The sequence below is a fragment of the Desmodus rotundus genome, chromosome 13 (assembly GCF_022682495.2).
Source record: "Desmodus rotundus isolate HL8 chromosome 13, HLdesRot8A.1, whole genome shotgun sequence".
Lineage (NCBI taxonomy): Eukaryota > Metazoa > Chordata > Mammalia > Chiroptera > Phyllostomidae > Desmodus > Desmodus rotundus.
The window spans coordinates 7,351,720-7,373,798 of NC_071399.1; the positions used below are offsets into that span (position 1 = coordinate 7,351,720).

General features: G+C 43.8%; 1 protein-coding gene across 7 annotated transcripts in view; it reads left to right on the forward strand.

Annotated features, from left to right (window-relative positions):
• TENM3 (teneurin transmembrane protein 3) overlaps window positions 1-22,079 on the forward strand; it is a 620,275-nt gene that overhangs the window by 470,609 nt on the left and 127,587 nt on the right. For all 7 annotated transcript variants that reach the window (XM_053916510.1, XM_053916509.2, XM_053916511.1 and 4 more), the window contains one exon: window positions 10,225-10,463. In XM_053916510.1, the coding sequence (XP_053772485.1) occupies window positions 10,225-10,463 (239 nt within the window). The remainder of the gene's footprint in view (window positions 1-10,224; window positions 10,464-22,079) is intronic.

The window sequence follows — 22,079 nt, forward strand, 5'->3', positions numbered from 1 at the left end:
GTCACAGCCAGAATCATTACATATTTATTCTTTTGTTTCCACGTCAAAATGCGTATAATTTACATCCTGATGTTGATTACTCACCTAGGGGGTGTTTTCTTATTTGAAATATTTTTCTTTAAAAATACATACCATAATTACTTTAAAAGTTATAAAAGAAGAGTCACTTTCATTAGTAGCAATCTCAAATATTTTCCTTTTACAAGGGAGGGATGCATAGTGTATTACACTTCTATAATACCTTTTCAATTAAATGTATTAGAATACATTTGTTCCTTTATATTAGAAGCAAAATAATTGATGCACTTTGATCAGGCCCCAGCCAATTCTTAGAAAATAGAAACACACTCACCGGTGCACGTAAACCTTTTCTAGACTCAACCCACTCAAAAAATAGCAGAGGTGAAGTTATCAAAATGCAAAGAGCAAAGTATTGACATTTAGGTAAATTGTATTGTTTCTTAACTGTTACCATTTTATCCGTCATTGAGACGGGGCTTTTCAGTTGTTAGGTTCCATTTGCTGATATTTATTCCTCGTTCCAGCTTCTGACCAGTCGGTACCCCCACCACCACAGGGGTTATTGAGGAACTTAATCAGCGAGGGGACAGTTTGGTGCTCCTTCCCCATTCCAGTTAAGTGCTCCCCACAGCTGTCCTTTCCCACCTGGAAAGCTTTAGGTGCTTTAAACCAGCATCTAAATGGGGAAAGAAGAAACTTTCTCTTTAACTGTAATAATGAGGATTCAGTGTGGGATTTTTTTCCAAGTATGCTGGATTTCTGCTCATTCCCAACCTGGATAAGAGACTGTTCTTCCTTATGTTGTCCTGTAGATGATGAGCTATCACCCCTCCAACCCAGGTCAGCCGTAGTGGCGCTTCATGCGTGGTGGCCAGTGCTGCCAACATCGCCGACAGTCACTACTTTGTTCTCAGCAGCTTAAAGCAGGAGAAAAGTTAAGGGAAGGGGATGTTGTGCAGAAAAGTACTTTCCTTCCCTCTCCCCTCAAAATAGCAGATGTGTAAAGGGGTAAGGTGGTGTATGTGTATGTAGGGTGCTTTTAAAATATTTAGAATTGAGTTTCCAGAAGTCTCTGCTAAAAGGTAAAAGGAATAAGCTACCTCTATGCGTTCCTATGTAGATTTTAATACAGGTAATAAATGAAGCAAAGTTTTTAGAGGGAAAAAGAACATATAAAAGCTACTCCAGCCAGAAAGGATAAGGGAAGAGAAATAGTGAGATATGTATGAAGAAAGTGGCGAAACCTTTTGGGAAGTTGTAACTAACCAAGGTGAATCATCGGCTAGCCTTCTACGTGGCCCCCAGATCCAAGCGTCAAGTTGGAAGAGGAGAGAGAGCAAGCCCCCTGACGAAGGTACTTGTGGAGGAAGAGAGCATGTTGTGGATGCTGTGTAAGCGCGTGGCAGTAGAGATTCAAGTACAGGAGACAAAGAAGAACCAAAAGGGAGCGGGTGCCAGTGTCCCGTTTGGTGAGACAGGCCGATAAATATGGGAGATCAGTGATTTCCAAACTGTGTCAGCTTACAACACATACAAACTAGTTACTAAAATTCTGCAGCACACCAAAAATATATACTTTCTTGCCGCTCTGACAATAAAAAAACTGTGTAATTTTGATTCCTTCACACAGGACAGTTGTTGTGTTGGCTGTTGTCATTTTTTAAATGTGACATTCCAAGGGAAAAGAGGCCTGTGCCCCTGACTAAATTGTTGGGCATTGCACATTTAAAAATTCTTGGCTCACCAGGTTAAAAATCGCTGTGGTAGATTTTTTAAAAGTAGCAGTGAGATTAGAAAGGGTGAGGAAACTGATTTCTTACCAAATAGGTGGAATTCAAAGGGAGGAACAGTAAAAATTGAGAGTGAGATGACGTGAGACAATGAAAAATGTCTAAGCCGTTTGATTCTGAGGTCGGATGGATTGAGCCTTGTCTGGTAGAAATTCCATTTGTTCTAAATTGGCTACTCCAAGTGAGTGGTAAGCAGGAGCCTTTAGATCTTCTGATTTGTTAGACAGTCTTAATGCAAGTCTGCAAGTTAAACGGAAGCTAAGCATCGAATCTGCCAACACTTTACTGCTGTGGTTCCCCAAATGGGGTCCCTGCACCAGCAGCCCCAGCCACTGGGTTCCCTTTCCAGGCCTTCTGTTTTAACGGGCTTTGCAAGGAAGTCCAAGCAGGCTAACAGCCTGAAAACCACTGCTTTAATGTACAAGAGGGTCTCTAAGTACTTTCTGCTCATGTCTGGGGTCTGACCCTCCAACCATGTCAGTTCACGAGGCTCTACCAACACCTACAATTCCCGAATCAGCCTGTTGAAGTGTTTTCACAGGTGAGGTAGGTGAGTGTGGAACCCCTTTTTCGGACTTATGCAGCTCATGGCGTATGTGGGCTTCTCCCTGAGAATTCATAGCAGCCTTTGCCATCTCTTAGGTGGGGAGCCTCACAGAGCTTCTGAGAACCAGCATCCTTGGCTGATGGCGATTTCTTTCTAATAGCTCAGTATTGAAGCACAGGAGGTCGTTGTACTAGAGGTCTCTGGGTATCTATGGAGAAGTCAGTTGCTTCAAGGTAAAGAAAACAAACAGGAACCCAGCCTAGACTAAGAACAGGTAATGCTCTACAGGGGCTTGTTTTCTTTAGTTCTCTGTTTACTAGCTACCAGAAATGTTGTATTCCATTGCGTCACCATCTAAAGCCCATCATTTAAATAAACTGCTTTTACAGCTGTTTAATTCCTTCTAAACACATTGCTAAATATACATTTAGCAGATATTCCAGTTATGGAATTTAAAATTCAGACTTTGATAGTGAAAATTCTGGAGTCTGTGGGTCATGAATTTATAGGGGTTCAAAGTGCTTGGACAACAGTTAATAATCATTTTCATGTATATCACTCCTTAAAATATGTACTGACAAATATGTTGGGCTGTCTTAACTCTTGCAGTATTTAATAAGTATAGCCTCACTTATAGACCAAGTAATTAAATGAGTGGTAATGAGCCATATCAAAGGAAGATAATACTCAATAATTCATTTTGTGTGTGTTTTGACAATTTTTTAAAAGTGTTTTATCTTCAAGTGAATTCTAGGCAAACCACCTATTGTTTTGCCAAGTGACAAGTATTATCAAGTGACTAAAAGTGTTTTGAACTCAGTAGTAATTTCAGCCTTCATATATTCCCAGGTAAATTTAATCCACAAGTGTGGGATTCATTTGCTTTAGATCTGAAAATGTCATTTTGGAAGAGTCGTTTGATGTTGAGGAAATCTTGTGAGACCTTTAATAAGCCTTTTAAATCCAGGAAGTTATATTTTGCCTGAAGGAAAAGGAACCCATACCTTAAAATGGTTTTAGTTCTTAAGTAAGAACTTTGGATTTTGAAAAGGCTGCAGATTTGACCAAACAGAATCCATCTTTCTCTCATTGCCACACCGTCTTTGAAATCAGAGCATCTGATTTGAAGCAAGCAAACTATATTCTAGATACATTTTCTATTGAATTGCCTAACAACCACAGGTAGAGGCAGGACATCAAGAGATTTTATTTAAACATGTTACATATAGTCTGATGTGAATTGCTCTCTTTGTTCAACGAATAATGAGAAGGAGGGACCATCAGCACATCCTGTGCGTGGAGCCTTTCTCTTCATAAGATGGAACAGGTTACATATAACAGAAATATGTTTCCAGGGGGCTGTGTGTCACTAGTAAAGGTTTCAAGTGTGCCTTAGGGACAGAAACTGAACACTGTAACTATGGCACTCTTTTTATTCTAATTATTTGCCTTGTTCATCTCAAAGAAGGCTTTTAACACTGTATAAAACGTTGAGGAAACAAACCTCTTTTCTATAAAGATGACCGACCAATGATGAAGTTAATCTAATTAAAATCTCCTTCAGGGGCTGCACGCTTTCCTTTAGGCTTTTATTTTCTGTCCTGCTGTCCCACCGAGGAGCTGACTCTAACCACTTTGAGACATGTCATAACTCCTTTTCCAGGGATGCTTTTCATGTTGCTCTGTGTACTTTCTCGTTTATTAAACCGTGTTCTTGGTGTTAGAGGAATGCCACGGTTATATCAACCTGCTGAACAGAAGATTACTATTAACCCACTTGTTTCCGGGTGACTCTTTTAAGCTTACAATGTCCAATTACATATTGGAATTTAGTTAATTTTGTACTTGATGTGAGGATCTCTTTAAATGAGCACTGATAGGTGGGCACTATGTACAATATAATGTAGGAAGGCACATTTAAACTTACTGCCAAAATCATAACTCTTTTTCCACTGTATTTTTATGATAGTAGGTTTTATGGTTCCTTCTTTGAAAGACAAACTGAATCAAAAGTGAAGAATTACTAAGGAGCAAAGCATATCTGCTAAGAGGTGGAGTGGAAGAAAACAAAACACACGATAAGAAGCAATGTAAGGAGCCTGATGGAAGAGTGGGTAGGTACTATGACTGGACGTACAGAAGTAACTCAGGTCCTATGCAAGTCTAGTCTACAAAACATGGCATTTCATTTGAGAGCAGATAAAAGTGTTACTTTGTGCTCTTCCCTGTGCCGAAGAGATTAAAAAGAGGAAGTTCGGGATAAGAACTGAGAAGAACTTCACCACAGCAAAAAAGGAAAAAGAAGGAAATGCTACACAGGGAAGGGTGGGGACTCTCTGGCCGGTTGACTACAGGCAGGAAGCAGGGGGCAGGAGAGAGGAGTACTTGAAAATCACCCCTGCGCCCCTAAGGGAGCATGGCTGACGGTGGCCCAGAGGCAGGCCTGGGGTCAGCAGGAAAGATGAGTAGCTTCAGTCTTTGTCCCTACTAATTTCAAATTTGTGACATGATCCATAGAAAAAGAAAAATCCATGAGACAAGAGGTTAGAAATATACCAGCAAGTGGGAGCTGAAATGATAAGGTTGGTCTGAGGGCCACAAAGAAACAGACCTTTCAACTTCAGAAGTAAAAGAAGCAACTATTCATTGTGCCTGATACGGAGCCACCTTCCCAATGACGTCTTCCCGGCGACGAGGTAGCACCATTAACGATGCCTGGCAGGCCCGCAGCTCGTGTCTGGTTGCCGTTGCTGCTAAACAGGGTCCCCCTCAAGGTTGCAAAGTCACAAAGCAGCTGTTAGTGCTCAGCAACCCTCTGCACCGCTGTCTCTGGGCTTTGAAGTTGACTTTCCCCATCCTGGTGTCTGACAGTGTGTCTTCAAATGCACCTGTAGGTCGTCACCAGAGAGGGGCGGTGGTGCAGACAGCTGGGGGACTGGAGGCAGGTGTCACACAGAGCATCGTTGGGAACATCGGAACAAAACCAGCCTGTCCCCATGGGCCCCGTGCCACGGCTGCTTCAGTCCCAGGTACACGGGGGAATATGCTCACAGGATTCACGTTTTTCATTCCCAAATATGGGCCGAGAGGTAAAGACAATGTCCACCTTTATTCTGCAAACCGCCTGTGGATGCCAGGTCACAGCCGTATGTTTTTTGATGGCAATTTTTGCAGAATTTTTCCTACATAAGAAGCATATTCCCAAGGCTGGAAGACCTGGCAAAGAGTCACAGGACAGGAAAAGACTGTAAAACACACAGATACCTGTGCCTTGGAGAGAACTGTGGGTCGAATTGTCTTCTCGTGGACTCACCGTACCACCGTCCTGTAGCTGAATTTCAGGGTCCATTCACGTTTGCTCGTTAAACACCTGTGCAGCTGCAGATGCAAGCGAAGTGTGCGGGTGGCCCTGGAAACCGCTCAGGGGAAGTCCTGGGCTGAAAGACAGACATTCGTCACAATATGCGCTGGTACCATGCTATGCAGACTCTGCTGCAGGGGAAGGAAAGAGCATTGTTGACTTTAGAAAGAAGACGTCCTGCCTGAACCTCAAAAGCCACGCCATTCCCACCGAATATGAAAGTGCACGTTCTCCTCTCCAGGAAATGTGTGGACGTAGGCCCCCTCTGCTCCTCTAGTTCACATCCAAGAGGTCTTCACACATGCTTTGTAGCACATCTACCCTGAGGGCTCCTTTTACTCAAAGGAATTGTTCTCACATGAATGACACCACTTGTTTATCACTGGTTTCAAATACGTCAATCTAAACAATCTTGAGAAATTCTTTCTTATACTCACATACTCTAACAGTATTGAAGACCCATGATTTTAAAATACAGGCATTGGTGATTTGGCTTCTCTGCCAATGTCTTACAGTGTTTCTGTATTTATGATGTACATGTAGCTCCAAGGCACTCATCTGATGCCCCCTGGTATGGGTGGCCATTCAGACAGAGGAAGGGGAAGTATACTTCTGAGATTTAAAGTCAGTGGCCAAAAAATCTCTCTGGCCACAACAGGAATAAATGCGTGCATTAAGTAAGTTAGAAACTCTTCGATGGTAAAGCGGTCTTCCGTTCCACTAACGTCGATGAGTAGTGTGGTTCTGAATACCACGTCTTCATTTTCAGTGTCATCTCGGGGTGACGCGAGCCCTTTCTTTGCAAGAGTGCTTGGCCGGGGTTGCCCGCGCAGAGGCACATCATGTGTTAATATCGCAGGTTTCGGAACCTGAAACAGAGAGGTCTGATGTGGAGTTGGCATGTGTCCGGCTTACTGTCTTGCACACAGTAGGTGCGTGTTTGTAGTGTTAAGGCTGAGATAATGTAGAGTTGCACAGCACAGGTTCAAACCCCGTTCCCCATGAAGAAGCCACTTTGAACAAGGCGGTGACATGTCTTCCAGGGGTGCTTTTCATTCCAGTCCTGTCGTTGCCAACTTCTGTCTGTCTATTTTATTGTTGGTATTTCATTTACTTATTGTTGGCTGTGCTGTGAGTCCCCGTCCAAGGCACTTCATTTCTCCAGGACTCACTTTCGGCGTCGGCACAGCGGTCACCTTTTTATCTGTTTTACAATATGTACTGAGCAGCTGCTGTATTCCAGGAGCGGCCTGAGTCCTGAAAATACTTACAGGGAATAAGAAGTCATCGAGTTTACGTTCCGATGGGAGGAGACAGGCAACAGATTAGTGCAGTGGCTCTCTCCTCCTCATCTATCAACTCGGCACGCTACACAACTTTGCTTTTTTTAAAATTCTTGTCTGTGTTTCATCTGAAGCCCCCTTATTCCTAGACACATTCCTCACATGCTCGGGGTCTCTCCCTCCTTCCGTGCTGCTGTGAGCACAGTGGGGAGGGTCTGGTGCTAGAATATTCTGCAGGAAGCCATTGAGTTTCCCTGCTCCGTGTTATCACCGCAGTGCTATAGAGATGCCTCCCTTCCCATCCAAGTGGCCTCTTCAGGTCCAGTGGCTCCCTCCGCCATGTCTGTGCCACTCTCGAAGCCACAAAAATCTGCTCCTTACAAGTCCTGCTGAGACGCAGGAATCTCAGGGATCTCTTTGTAATGACAGCCCCCAGGCACTCCATGCATCAGTTTTCGAGAGGGATCCTATTACCTCTGCAGGTCTCAGGTGTGCTCTGCTCTGCTGACAGGCCAGGTAGTGTTGCCTCTTCGAGGCTCCACCCGCCAGGGGAGCCCGGCGTGGCCTCTGTCTCAGATACAGGGAATCTCTGCCCTCATCCACTCCCCTCTCCACTCTTCCTAACCCTTCATGAGAAAATTTTCTAGTCTAAGGGGAATCTTTATCTCCTAACTTCTATTTCTTCAAACGTTTCAGTTATAGCCCACATCCTTTCTGTGTCTACTTTCCTGCAGAAATTCTTTCCAGTGCCAAAGGCTGTGTCTGACCGTGGGCCTGTACACTGGTTGCTGGTCAAATGCTGCTGGTTTCTGTGGCCTATTCAGGTCACTCCCTGCTATTTCTGGGCCTTCAACCCTCCAGCAGAGAGTGGAGGTAGTAGAGAGAGCCTCAGATCGCCACCCCCAACCCCAGACTCACCACAAAGCATCGGGCAGGCTTCTCTCCCGGTGGGGGGCCCTGTGAATCCTGGCTCTGTCGGCTTCCCGATGCTCCTCTTTGTAGCCTGAAAATGCTCTCCTGGTCCGGGGTAGTGGGGAGCACCCCCTTTACCTCCCACAGTGTTCCCCAAATGTTGTGGGTATACCCCAGTCCTTTCCACTTCACCCAGTAGCCTGGGCACCAGGAAACCCACAGCAGACTCCAACTGTTTTCACTTCCCAACTCTCCTGAAGGTGATGCAGTAAGGCCGCTGTCGGAATTGAGAGAGGTCAGGCAGAGCAAGGACACAGTGAGGGGCATTTCCAGAGGAACAACACACTACAAATAGCATGTCATTATTCTCTCTCTATAACCCTCCACACAAGTAAACAAATGGACAAGAGAATAACTGATAGCAATAAGCACCCTGAAGAGAATGAGTATGGTGCTGTGACCGAGAGTGAAGGGAGCAGGGCTCAGTAGGAGCTTCAAATCCCTGACGTCCCCCTGTCCAGCCTCATAGTCACCTTCTCCTAGAGGGGAGGCTCCACCCCCAGAGGCATTGAGATGCAGTCTGTTGCCATTGGCTGCTGAGCCTCTCGCTCCCTCCTCACGTATGACCCTAAGAAGGAAGGTCTAGATCAAGGTCCGCAGCAGCTCACAGGCCAGGTCCAGCCTCTCACCTGTTTCTGTGGCGATTGTGAGCCAAGATTGGGGTTTCCATCTTTAAGGGGTTGAAAAAACACACAAAGAAGAAGGCTACTTCACAACATGGGAACATGTGAGGAAATGAAAATCTCTTAGTCCATAAGTAAAGCTTCCTTTGCCGCCATGCACACTCATTCATGTATCGTCTAGGCGCCGTCACAGTACTCCCAGCAGCATTGCTCTGTGGTGACAGATGCTGCCAGCACCTGGCCTGAGTGGGGAGGGGGCTGCGTGCCACAGTGCGGCCCGTCTTCTCGTCCAGAGTGCGGGCCCGTGTGGGCGTCCCAATATCGGGATGTAAGCCAGCAAACTCATTTCACATGTTTGGAGTGGAGGGTGTTATATTTTGAACTTGGATTTGAAGTCTTCAAATGAAATAAGTCTCCAATTCACACAAGGACGTGAGCATTAGAACATAAAAGAGTCCACTGTGTACCTTCTAAATCCATCTTGCCTGCAACTGTCCTGAGCCATGGTGGGCTCTTCAGGACACCTGCGACCTCCTGGGTGGGAGAGGAGAACACAGCTCCTTGACTTCATTGAACACGTTAGTGGGGAACCTAACAATAGCTGCTAAGACACAAACTAAATACGCTATAAGTCACTGACACAATATGAAATGGAAACTGTGAAAAGCATGGGAACCTGAAAACTAGTCATCTTTCCCATTGACTTCCTCACAGAACACTCCTGTCACGTGATCATTCAGTTCTGCTTAAGCACCCTCCAAGGAAGAGAGCCGACAGCGTGTGGGGCAGCGGGCGCCCCTGTCTCTGGCTCCCTCGTTAGGGAAACTTTCTATACTCCATCTACAACCTGCTTCGCCCACCCCTTCACCCACTCAGGTCGGGCTTAGAAAGTGTCCTGTGACTCCTCCCTTTCTCCCCCTGCCTGCGCCCCCCCCCCACCCCCCTGGCCTGGCACCTTTACCTTCCCTGTTACGTTGGACCTAAGCTAAAAATAAATTGGTCTTGCCTCCCTTGAGAACTGACCGGCTGGCTGCCTGTGGCCGGGCTGGACAGTCCTCATTAGTGGGAGAGCGGCTAGGATGAGGGTGTTTCCATGGACCTCCAGAAAATACATGGGTCTACAGAACGGCCACGAGGTTACATGTACTTGTGTGCACATGAGTGCCTATTCTCATGTAGTTGTAAATATACATGTAGCTGTAAAGGAATAAGATGAGCTGTTTTAAAGGAAATGTGAAGACGTTCTTAAGGCAACTCGTAAAGGCCAGTTCCAAACGGTTCTGTGCAGGTACGATCAGAGTAACTTTCTAGCTCCGGAGATACGTACTTGCTACAGAGGTCAGCAGTCGCTGGTTACGCCTAAGTGCTGCTATTTAAATTACGAATCACCCTTTCATCAGAGTCTTTTTATGAGTTGGGGGTGTTTTGGTTTAAAAAAACATGCTTGGGTTTAAAAAGCATTTTCTTAATTTCTAGGTTTTCCCAAAGGATATGAAGTAAATGATGAAAAGACAGAGAGGAGAGCTAAGGCATGGCCATCGCTGTCTCTGTCCCCCCATTGTAACCTCTGTGAATGTCGGTGTTGATGTTGACAACGCACAATGATCTGCCTTCTCCTGTTCCGCAGGCATTTCCTATTCAAAACAGGGACAGGGACCACGCCACTGTTCAGTACCGCGACCCCAGGATACACAATGGCTTCAGGCTCTGTTTACTCGCCGCCTACTCGGCCGCTACCTAGAAACACCCTGTCAAGAAGCGCTTTCAAATTCAAGAAGTCTTCGAAGTACTGTAGCTGGAAGTGCACCGCCCTCTGTGCTGTAGGCGTCTCTGTGCTCCTGGCCGTGCTCCTGTCCTATTTTATAGGTAAGAACAAAGTTTTAGAATTATTTTGGCTGTAAGTCGGGGCATTGTAGTGTTGTTTTGTTGGTTTTATCTATTCATTTGGTCAAGAAGTCGATTCTGAGGTTATATTTTCTGGGGAAGGGGTTGGTAATAATACGTTTTAATCGCAGAGTGGTTGAAGTAATTTCTAACAAACTTAGATAAATAGAAAAGCTTCATTTGCGTAAAGAATGCGTTCTGTTCTTGGACACAAACTATAGTGTGCATTTGTGTCTGACTTATTCCCCGTGGAAACATGGGTACCTCTACCGTTTCGTGTGCACAAAGTAATTCATGCCCTTTCAGGAAGGAACGCGGTGCAGGGCTCCCCCACGGTGCACAGTCAGTAGGGAACTCTGCTGCTGGGCCACATCACACATCTTTAGCTAACTCAGCTACCTAAATGTAAACCTCGTCACCCAGGACCGTCCCCCTGCCCTCAGGGACACGCTCCTGACAACTGTGCATCCTTACACAACCAAAGGCTTATCTACTCATTCCTGTACATGGATTTAGCAACCCTCCTGAGGTGGCATTGACCATGGTTCTCACTTCATAGTAACCCAAGCAATAGGAGCTGCTTGTAAAAGTTGTCGATTTTCCTGTTGCCTGTTTCATAACTGAGTAAGGCTACTGCAGAGCCATCTGTGGAACCGTGTGGTGCTCGTGCCCTGGACCAGTTTCTACCATTAGCCTCCATGTCCCTTCGTTATAAACCACGTGATTTGGAGTCACAGCATTTAAGAGACAAACAGAATGTAGAGCGTGAAGGAACTCGAGAGATGACTGAGTCAGGGACGGCGACTGTGTGGCATGTTACGTGCTGCTACCTCCTGTTCTTTGACCACAGTAGACACCACTCAGGAGTCGGCGTCTTCCCAGTGACGCTGGCCCCAGCCTCACGGGCCTCACCACGTGCTCTATGCGGCACCTCGCAGGGCTGCTGTCCGTCTGGGCTGAAAGCCAGGTGACACCTTTTTGTCTGTTTCCAATCAAAGTTTACTCTCCCCTTGTAAAAAGGGCCGAACCGGGCACCCAGAAGGCTGCCGCTTGGCCGGGATCACACAGGGATGAAACAGGGCTGTGCTCTTTCATGGAACTCCAGGTCAGGAAGGACGCGCACCACAATGAAACTCAGAATTTGGAGACGGATTCCTAGTGTTCGGCTGTTAGGAGGACCTCCTCCAGGTAGCCCTGAGTTATTTCTGTCTGTCGGCATCGTGCTGCTGACGCATTCTACATGGTCGTGAAATGCACCCATCACGAATGGGATGGAATAAGTTAAGCTTATGTTTTTGTAGGGGATTTGTTCACTCTAGTACATGCCAAGCAGATGCCTGCCGTGCAGGGCAGATCCAGGGTCTGTGTGGTTGTGCTGTTATCAGACATGCTTCCTGACTGCGCCTGGGTCCTACCGACTGTTCCCCGTGTGAGTATCGGCGCTGACACCATTTAATTCTATGTATGTTGTGTGACTCGCAGGAAAAACAGCATTTTAATGTCAGATTGGATCACTGTTATTTGTGAGACATGTCTTCTTTTCAAGGATCCTTTAGTGAATATAATTATTAGAGTTCTAAGTAAAAGCACAAATGTTTCGTCTTTTTTTCAGATTGCCCATTTTTACTGCTCTGTAGTTAGCATCATCCTTTATTCCTACGAATTCCACCTGAAAAAAGAACAGGGCACTTCTGTCAGGGGAGGTTGTTCGTTTCCATTGAGTGCCCATGGAGAGCAGGGGAGACGGAAGAGGCCATTTCCTGTCCAGGGAGATCGGTCTGATAAACCCCAAATCAGTGGGGCAACCAGCGTCATTGCCAGATTGACCTCACAACCTTTAACCAAGTGCCGTCATCCTTAAACTTGTTTCCCATTCCCTGGGAGTCCGCACTCTCTCACGCTGCCTGTCAATATAAAGTCACAGCCTTAAGAAATAGGCAAAGTAAAAAGCTTGAGGAATTATTTCCATCCCAGACTTTTCTTTCTCACCTTCCAATAAGGTCATGAGATGTTAAGAAGATACAGTGATAACAGGTCTCTTACCTAAGGTCAGATTATTTCAGAACGGTCAAGGTGCATAACTTCTGAAATGGAGGGAAAAAGGAAGGGAGGCAGGCTTTGTTGTTTGTTTGTTTGTTTTTCTATTGCCATAAAAGATTACAGAGAATAAAGGAAAGACAAAAAGGAAAGTGAAAATTAATTTCTCTAGATCACTCTTAACTTTTTGCATAGGTGACCGCTGTTAACATTCTGGCGTATACCCTTCCACATATTTCTCCGTGCATACGTAGGTCTAGCGTTCCGTATTTTTAATGCATTTGCACCAGGCCTTCTCACTCATCATGCATTAAACGTTGTGCGGGTGTGACTTTATTTAACGGCTGTTTTTAATTAAGCAGTTCCCCAAAATGCAGTGACAGTTTTCTTCTACAAACATGTGTTTATGTGGGCATGTGGGTTCCGTTGATAACATTTTTGATCAGAATAAATTCTTTGGAAGAAATTTGCAATGCCAGAGGATAGGCGTGTTTTAAATTTATGAGCCACAGCCAAATTACCCTCCTGTTTACACAGTCACCAATGCTATGTATTATCAATATTTTTAACCCTTGCCAATCTGTTAGGCTAAAACATTTTATTGTTGTTTTCATTTCTTACTAGTAGTGCTGAATGTCTTTTCATATACTTATTGATCATTTTTATTTCTTTTTACATGTATGAATAGCCTAGTATCCCCCATGTTTCTGTTGGGAATATTTTCCTCTTTGTGATTTGCAAGTATTTATTTATTAAGGATATTAATCATTTGTCATATATGTTATATTATTTTCCAATTGCATTTAACTTGGTTCATAATTTGTATGCCTTATACCATATAGAGTTTTTTAATTAATCTCATTGATCAGTTTTTCTCTATAATATCTGATATTTCATGCTATACCTATAAAGTCCTTATTTACTCTTAAGTGTTATTTTTCTTAAGTCACTTAAATTTTCTTCTGGTGCTTCTATGGTTTCTTAATAACCATCGTTAGGTCAACATTTTTCTGGACACTCTAACAGATGTTGGAGGTTCAAATTAGTGCCCCATTCTAGAAACTCATAGCCACACGATCAAGACGTGTATGCAGACATACTTCTAACAGCACAGGCTTTCATAGCAATGTCGTCCAGGGAGCAAAATATAGAGGAGAGAAGAAAAATACCTCAGGCCGAAGATGCTGGGAAAGACTTAATCTAGCAGGTGATTCTTAAGAGGTGAAGAGCAGTTCAGTTTACTGGGCTTAATGTTAACACGGTTAGTGGGACATGACCTTTGAAGGAGGTCATCCAAGGCAAGGAGAGGAACAGGCATGAAGCATCTACAGTGGTCACATGGGGTGCTCACCGTGCACCAGGCGTTGGGTTCGAAGCTGTGTGTGAATTACCTGATTTAATGTTCACAGCAGCACTATGAGTCATTATCTCCATTGAACTAATAGAATCCACTGCTTAGTGAGGTACCTTGTCTGAAGTCACACAGCCTGCGAATGACGGAGCTGGACTAGAAACTATGGAGGACGCCATTCCTCTGCACTGCCTCCCATGAAGTTTTTGAAGAACTGAAAAGTTAAAGTGTTTATGTCTTTAAACGATTGCTTTAGTGGCATTCCAAAACATGGAATTTGAAGAAAGGAAGTCCAGGCTTGGACTTTTCAAACTTTAATGCGCCTAGGAATCACAGGGAGATCTTGTGAAAATGCATATTTGGGTTCGGTAGATGGGTTGTGAGAACTGAGGGTCTGTGTTCCAGACGGGCTCCGGGTGATGCTGCTGTGGCCCGCAGACCACGCCTGGAGGAGCGGGGCTGCAGTCCAGCAGTGTCGAACGCTGCATTGAGGGAGGGCGTGACCTATTTCCGCACTAATTCAGTGGCCACGAGACCCATGGGGCTCTTGAGCACTCTGAAGGTGGCCCCTGCAACTAAGGAACTGGAATTTACATTTTATTGTTGTTAATGAACTTCAACTCAGACAGCCAGGAGTGGCCAGGGGCTATCACCTGCGCGGGACAAGCACAGACCGCCTGTTAGAAAACTCGGCAAAGTGGGGGATGATGAGGCCCTGCTGGGGTAGAGGAGTGGCAGCACTGAGAAACTCTGGCTGAGGCATGACGGGATGGGTGCGCCGTGGTTTGCCACCTCCCAGTTCTTAGGAACCCAACGTCCACACGTACACACGACAGACCTCTTTTCAACCGTCACATTAGGGTTTTCTATAGACCGCTGAGCTCCCGATGCAAAGCCTTCTCTCATGCATTAATCTGTAAGCGGGTGTGTCTTTACACAACGCAGATCTACTCATTTCTAAACACACATGTCACCTTTGATGATAATAGCGATACAGGCCTATCAGAAAAATTCCTGTCCCTGCACTTGCTGGGCCCTAACTCATTCTTCTTCTTTTTTCCCTGTTCTAATGATTAGAAAATTATAAATATAGGCAATAGAAGGAGCTGTTTGGCGAAGAACAGATTACAGAGAGAGAGTCTGCTAGTTCCTGTTGCTCCTCATTCTGTTCATGGCTATGGGTTGGGTAGGAATCTTGATTATTGTCCTTTATTCACAGAACATGGGCGATAACCTAAAATTCTGATGTCATACACATAGAACAATGTCCAGAAATCTTATCATGAAGCACGACCATGAATGAAACATTAAATACAAATCAAAATAAAAGTTTGAATTCCTGATTAACACCACTTAAAACCAGCAACTAAGTCAGGTCAGACTTCACCTGACACCATCATGGGCAGGTCACCTCATTAGCATTTCCAGATACCACTGGGCGGAGCCTGAAAATTCCAATAATTTCCCACTTGCAGTAGCACCAAAGTATTTGCACATGTTCCTTAGATTTAAGGAAGACTAGAGAAAACAAAAACCCTACCAAATTATAGTATGCTAGTTTGTTTTCTCAGTTTTTGGCCTGGTTTATCCCAACCAATAACCCACTTGACAAATTTTATAATGGCTTTATTGAGATATAATTCTCACATCCTACAGTTCACTCATTCAAAATGTCCAATTCAGTGGTGTTTAGTGTATCCACACAGTGCCGCAACCAGTTTTATTTAGAACATTCCCATCACCCCAAAGCACATGCCCTGCACTTCCCATTTCCCTCTAAACCAAGGGGGTCAAACTCATTTTCCCTGGGGGCCACATCTGCCTCATGGTTGCCTTCAAAGGGCCGAATGTAATTTCAACTCCTTAACAGTTAAGGAGTAGTTACATTTATACAGTCCTAAAATTATTTCAACCCTTTGAAGGCAACCGCGAGGCAGATGGGGCCCCCAGTAAAAATGAGTTTGACACCCCTGCCCTAAACTTTCCATAGGATTTCCCCCCACACAAAAATCTGAACTTTTAAGGGAATGATTTGTTAACTCCTTTCTCGATGACATGAAATAACCCAGCATTGTTTTTCTAATGAACCCCTGACATATGCTGCTAACCCAAGAAATACTTGCATTTTCAATATTCTGTTTCATGAAAAAATACATAGGTAGTTATTTATTTCCTTTGAACATCTGCTACCAACTGATTGGTAAAATAGATGTTGTGATATGTCTGCTAAAAAGGCAGTTTAACAACATGAGCCTTCCATAGATCTAGCAAAACAGACCCTGCCGAGTCCAGGTTCATTGCAGTTATGATTTGGTAGCAGTTATCTGTCCTACTTCTTTGTCTATTTGCATTTTATGAACATTGTTACTTCTCTGTGTACCTTGAAATCGATTACAGTACTAGCTATATATATGCAACTCAGGGTCAGGAAGAAAAATACACCAGCCCTCTATGCTTCATGAGAAATCAACCATTTAAATATATATGGCAAAATAAAATGTGTTGTGACATTCTTTTTTCTTTTTGGACATGTCTGTGTAATAAAAGTGCTGTTTTATTAGGTTACAGAACACAACCGAGCAGCGAACTGCATACCATTTTTCACCACGGCGTCTTCCCTTAACTCCTAGTTGCGTTACATTCAGAAAATGCATTTTGTCTGGGATGCAATGGCACCATTTTAGTACTGATGTGATTTCATCACAGTGCAGAAGAAAATGCACAGCCTGTATTTGAGAAGACTGAGAACTGTAAGCTGAAAATTTTTAAATCAGTATTTTATTTTATCCTTGGATACGTGAAATTAAAGACATACTGAAACCTGATTCAGTGGTGAATGAAGACCCAGAATAAAAGTTTACCTTAGGAGAGGAGGAAGCCAGTGGCGTGCTAAAGCACACTCCTGCAGCGTCTGATTCTGCACATGCAAAAGGAGAAAATCCAAAACCCATTCTCGACAGTTGCATTTTTTTCCCATTAAGAGGCACTTTGTATGGATAAAAGTGTGTGTGTGTGTGTGTGTGTGTGTGTGTGTGTGTGAGCGCGTTCACATACTCTCTCCCCTCCATTTTGGCTGTCTCACCATGTTCTAACTTTCAATGTGAGCTGTATTCATTTGTAGAAAGACTCGTTTTCTCTGTCTAGCATATCATCTAGAAACCTCGAAAAGCCTGAGAGGTCACTTAAAGTTGAATTCATTCTGTAGCCAGCTCGGTATCATCAGTGACTTCGGAACTGAACCTAAAGTGGGAGAAGGCTACATACTGCACACGCGATGCTTTCGACATAAATTTTTGTTGGGTTTTATTAGAACAATATGAGAATGTGTAGCTTTGAGTTCATCCTGATATTTGTTTATTATTGTCCATGAAAAAGGAACCATTCGAGTTGAAGAAATGATAGAGATGTAAGAAGTGCACTCGTCTTTTCCTACCCCCAAATAATGTCTTCCATTGTTGACTTAATATGAGGCCAGCTAAATAAATAATATATGAGAAGTTCTACAGACAAACACACTGTTTTTACCATTCAAATATAAGGATCTCCCTGACTTGAAAAGCATTCAAGGATAGCCACAATAAGAAATACCTCTAACGTCAGCTTCTGTGAACGTGAACTTCAGTTTCTGCCAGACGTAAGGTCTTATGTGTGAAATACCTGCTCTTCTCCCTGTTTTAGGCTATCGTTCTGCACAGTGCAGCAGCATTTCCCGACTAACGACAAGTGGAAAGCATAATACAGTATTTACCCTTCCAGTGTTACACCGTATACACATTGAATTGCTGTTGCCTATGTCATTTGCCTTCACGTTAGTGGTACGGAGGGCAGTGTGTTTTCAGAGAATTGGCTACATAAAGAGGAGTGAAAGGAAAAGTAACTGGCACATATAAGGTTTTTAAAAAAGCAGAACTAGTCCTGGCCAGTGTAGCCCAGTTGGTTGGAACATCATCTTGTAAAGATGGAAGTCTGCGGGTCTGATCCTGGTCAGGGTACATACACCTAGGCTGAGGGTTTGATCACTGGCAAACAATCGATGTCTGTCTGTCTGTCTGTCTCTCTCTCTCTCTCTCTCTTCCTCCCTGTCTAAAAGCAATGAAAAAATGTCCTCAGGTGAGGGTTTTGGGGTTTTTTTCCAAAAAAATCAAAACATTTTCAAAAATCAAATCATTCCTATAGATTGCTAGGAATTTTAGGAATGAATTCAGCATAAAACCTCTAAGTTCCATTGCATCTATATTCAAACAAAGGTCTCATCCTAAAATAGGAGATAAAATAAAATCCAAATGCATAAACTCTCTCAGTTTATTTATTGTTCCTACGTAATCTTAGAATGTCTAGTTACTTTGTCCTGCTTCCTTAAAAGTGAGGTTCTGTGGTTTCTTCTTTAGTGACTTAGTAATACAACACCAGAAAAGGAAGTGACCATTCATCCGTCCATCCACCATTCATTCAAACTCCGCTCATTGAGTGACGACATTTGCTTATTGAGACCCTGTGATAGATACAGCAGTGAAGATGGTAACACAGCCCTCGCCCTCTTAGACACCGTATCTCAGAGAATGCAGACTCTGAGCACTGAATTGTAATCATAATGACTGTTTAAAAAGGGGAACTCTCGGAGGCGAGGAGAGTACATAAAAGACAGAACTTAGTGAGTCTGAGCTTTAGAGAAAGGGTTTCCTGCTAAAACCAAACTAATCACGAGGATTATGTGTTTTGACAAACGCTGACGTGAGGACGAATTTTAAGTGTTACCACATAAACCTAAATGTGGCCTGAAAAATCAATTCTCAGGACTATTAAAACCAATATATTGTGACATAATAAAAATAAAATCTAGATGTGTCCGAGGGGAAAAGTTATGCTAGTCATTGGTTTTCTTTGTTGAGTTAGCCTGGCTAAAGCCCTTCTCTGTAGTTCACATCTAGAAATGGAGAGAAATGTTACTTTGGAAATTTTGGCTAACTAGATTTAAAATTACCGTAAGAATGTGTAGTCTTTCCTGTATGTTCCTTGCCCTTAATTTTAGATAATATACATACGTGCTTTGGGAATTTTACTTAAGAAGTATACCCAGAAAATAGTTTTAAAACCATTGAGAGAAAAGATGTCTCTGGGTTTTTCCAAATATGTATGAGCACTCTGTGACTCTGTTTTTTGAAGACATTTGTAAAACATGGGTTTTCTGTATTTCAGAAGTTGTTGGGAATAGGGGTCATGGTACCCTGCACCCGATAACCAGGAGGTCAGCAGGGCAACCGCCATCACCCACTTGGGCCTAAAGGCAGAAGGAACGTCACTGTCAGACCCACCCATTGTGCACTTTAAGCACACGTGATACAGGGGGTCAGAGACCACCTACTTTTTCAGCTCGGCCACTTCGGCATAGCACTAAGATGTTTTCTAAAAATCACATTCAGCGTTTTTAAAGGTAACTTCCAATCTTTTCTTTACCTGTTAGATTTCATCGGCTCTGCCTGGGGCTGTCTTTCCTTCCTAATACGTTGGCCACAAGTGGGTCCTTTCTGTTCCTTCCCCACCAGTGAGCGCTTGCTCCCCCTCATCACTTTCGGTCGGCCACCCGCGCCCCAAAGGAGAGGGGGCCACCCACACAGCAGCTTGCGCCTCCCGGGGTGGTGGAAGGGTCTCCAAGCCCACCTAGAAGATTACCGTGTCTGAGTCCAGGTGGCAGGGCCTTTGATCTGAGGGCAATAATGGTACAAGCACTTTTGCATCTTGCGGATGTCTATTTGGTTTTTCACAGGCATTTCCTCTTAATTATTTCCAAAATCACAGAACATTTAATTTCATTAAATTTAACAATTTTTGACAACCCCCGCTAATCACTGAACTCACAGAGATGGGCAAAACACAGCCTTTGCCACAATGATATCACAGCCTTACATGGGAAATACCACGTGAAATGTTCGTGTTGCGTACAGGCCTTCAAAGTGCCAGTGTGAGTTCACATCCCTCCTCCTCCACGTACTGCCCATGTGACCTGGAGCAAGGGACGGAAGCTCCACGAAGCTGAGTTTCCACAGCAACGCAAACGGGGAGGGATAGCACAGCTCTGGGAATCGTTCACAAAATAATTAATGTGCCTGATAAAATGTTAGGGCGCAATTGATTGCAGCTGCTATTCTTCCTCGGAACAACCGAGAAAATCAAATATCATTACCCACGGTATTGAGAAAGAGAAATCTTAGGGCCAGAGAATGAGCGGCGGGTCCAGGGGGAAAGCCAGTGAGTATGAGCACAGGGTCCGTAATCCAGGCCCCCTTGCTCCGAGTCTAGAACTTCTCCCCGCCAGGTCACAGGGCCTTGGGTCCCATAAGGCTTAAGAATTTAGAGGTGGGCGGTGGCCAGGCCGACAAATAAGATTGGAAGAGAAAATGAGGCATTTATTCCCTTTGGAATCTTATTCTGTTGCGTCTAAGTGTGCCACGAGGAAGGGCTCAGGTGATGTTAACATGTCATGACACCTGACCTGAGCACCCCTTTCGCAGGTGAAGAACAATCTCACCAGCAGTTTCTATGTAGATTTTAATAACTTCGTTCCGCTTATTGTTCCCTTCTATTTATATCAAGAGTTAGTGGCTTTTCCTTTAATGTAATGCTGTAAAATTCCCCTTTAAAAGAAATGTATTTAAATTTTTTAGTTAATTACCTCAAAGAAAGAATTAATTAATATATAAATATAAAAATCTTTACAACATAATAATTCTGTAGAAGGTTCATAATTGTATCATAAAGGTGAAAAGCAGATTTTTTAATAAAAAATAGAAATCACTGCTGAAGGGACTGACAAAGCTGTAGGTCTTTTCCGTTGGGTCTTTTCATTTCATTCTAGGTCCTGAACGTGTCCATTAGCTGCATCTGTCGTTTCCCCAGGCTGACCACACGGCACAATAGTGAGCCCGTGGGAATCACATAGAATTTGTACATAAAAATGAACCATAGCATTCCATCGCTTCAAATAATCACCCATTGTACCATCATTTCCTATTTTTAGAGTGGAGATATTTTTAGGGGCTTTTTAGTTCTTCAAAGAAATTCTTTGTGATCTTAGACAAGAATCACATGCAGAGAAGCGACGCGTGTTTGAAGGGGAAAGGTGGCCGTTTGTCTTTAGAAAAGAGACTGGAAGGCACCACGTACAAAAGCAAGTTGGCAGAGTGAGCACGTCTTCTGGGGATCAGAGTCCACACCTCCCTTTGTGTTCTGCTTTGGAATAAATGTCCACAGATGTCCCCCCAGTATCCATTAATTATAGTTAAGTTTGTAACTAAGGAAAACCCCTCTCCAGGTGAGCCCAGATTAGTGGGGGACACTGGCACGCTGGGTCCCTGAGGCCTGTCCCTACCGTGCCTGATGAGTGGAGATGGTCAACGGGGCTGGTATGATCTGCCCGCTGCCTCCCCGACCAGGTCCCGGAGGTGGTGTCGTGGCTGCACCTCACACTGCTCCCCCTGTGAAACAGGGCGTGGCAAGGTGGTCACACACTCATCCTTGTTGATGAATGAATGGTGATCAGCTGACTGCATGAACGAGTTTGCCTAATGCCTGAAAGGTCATTGGTCTTATTTCATGTGGCCACTTACAACCAGACAAATACACACACACACATACACACACACACAAATCATACTGTAACCTTTTGAAGGAGAAGTAGACTAATATGAAGGGGATGTTTCTCTGGATTTTGCCTTATTTTAATGTACCAACCTTCCTCTAACAATCTCCATAGGCCTAATAGTTGGATCTTTTAATAATGATTGTTAATATGTCTTAAATTTCTCAAGGATTCTAACTTGCAAGTCTATTCTAGTTTTATACAAAGTCAAAAGAAGCCAAGACAAAATGTCATGCTTAAGTAGGTCATTAACATACATACACATTTGTTACATAAAAGTAGGATATAGACCCTAAAGCTGTTACAGAGGAGAGGAATCCAGATGAAACAGAATCAGTACAACAAGTCTTTGATTAATGAGTGGATCCATGGGGTTTCGGTGGCAAAGCTGCTAATAACTGTCACTAATGAATTCTCCGTTACATACATTGCACAGTAACAGCAAACTCAGTATGCTGGCAAGCAGGGAATAGTCTATAAGCCTTGTCAATTATTTCATTTTGTGTTTTGGGTGTTTGTGAAATACACCCTCTTACCATATTCTTTAATGCTGACAACCGTTACCTCAAAGATT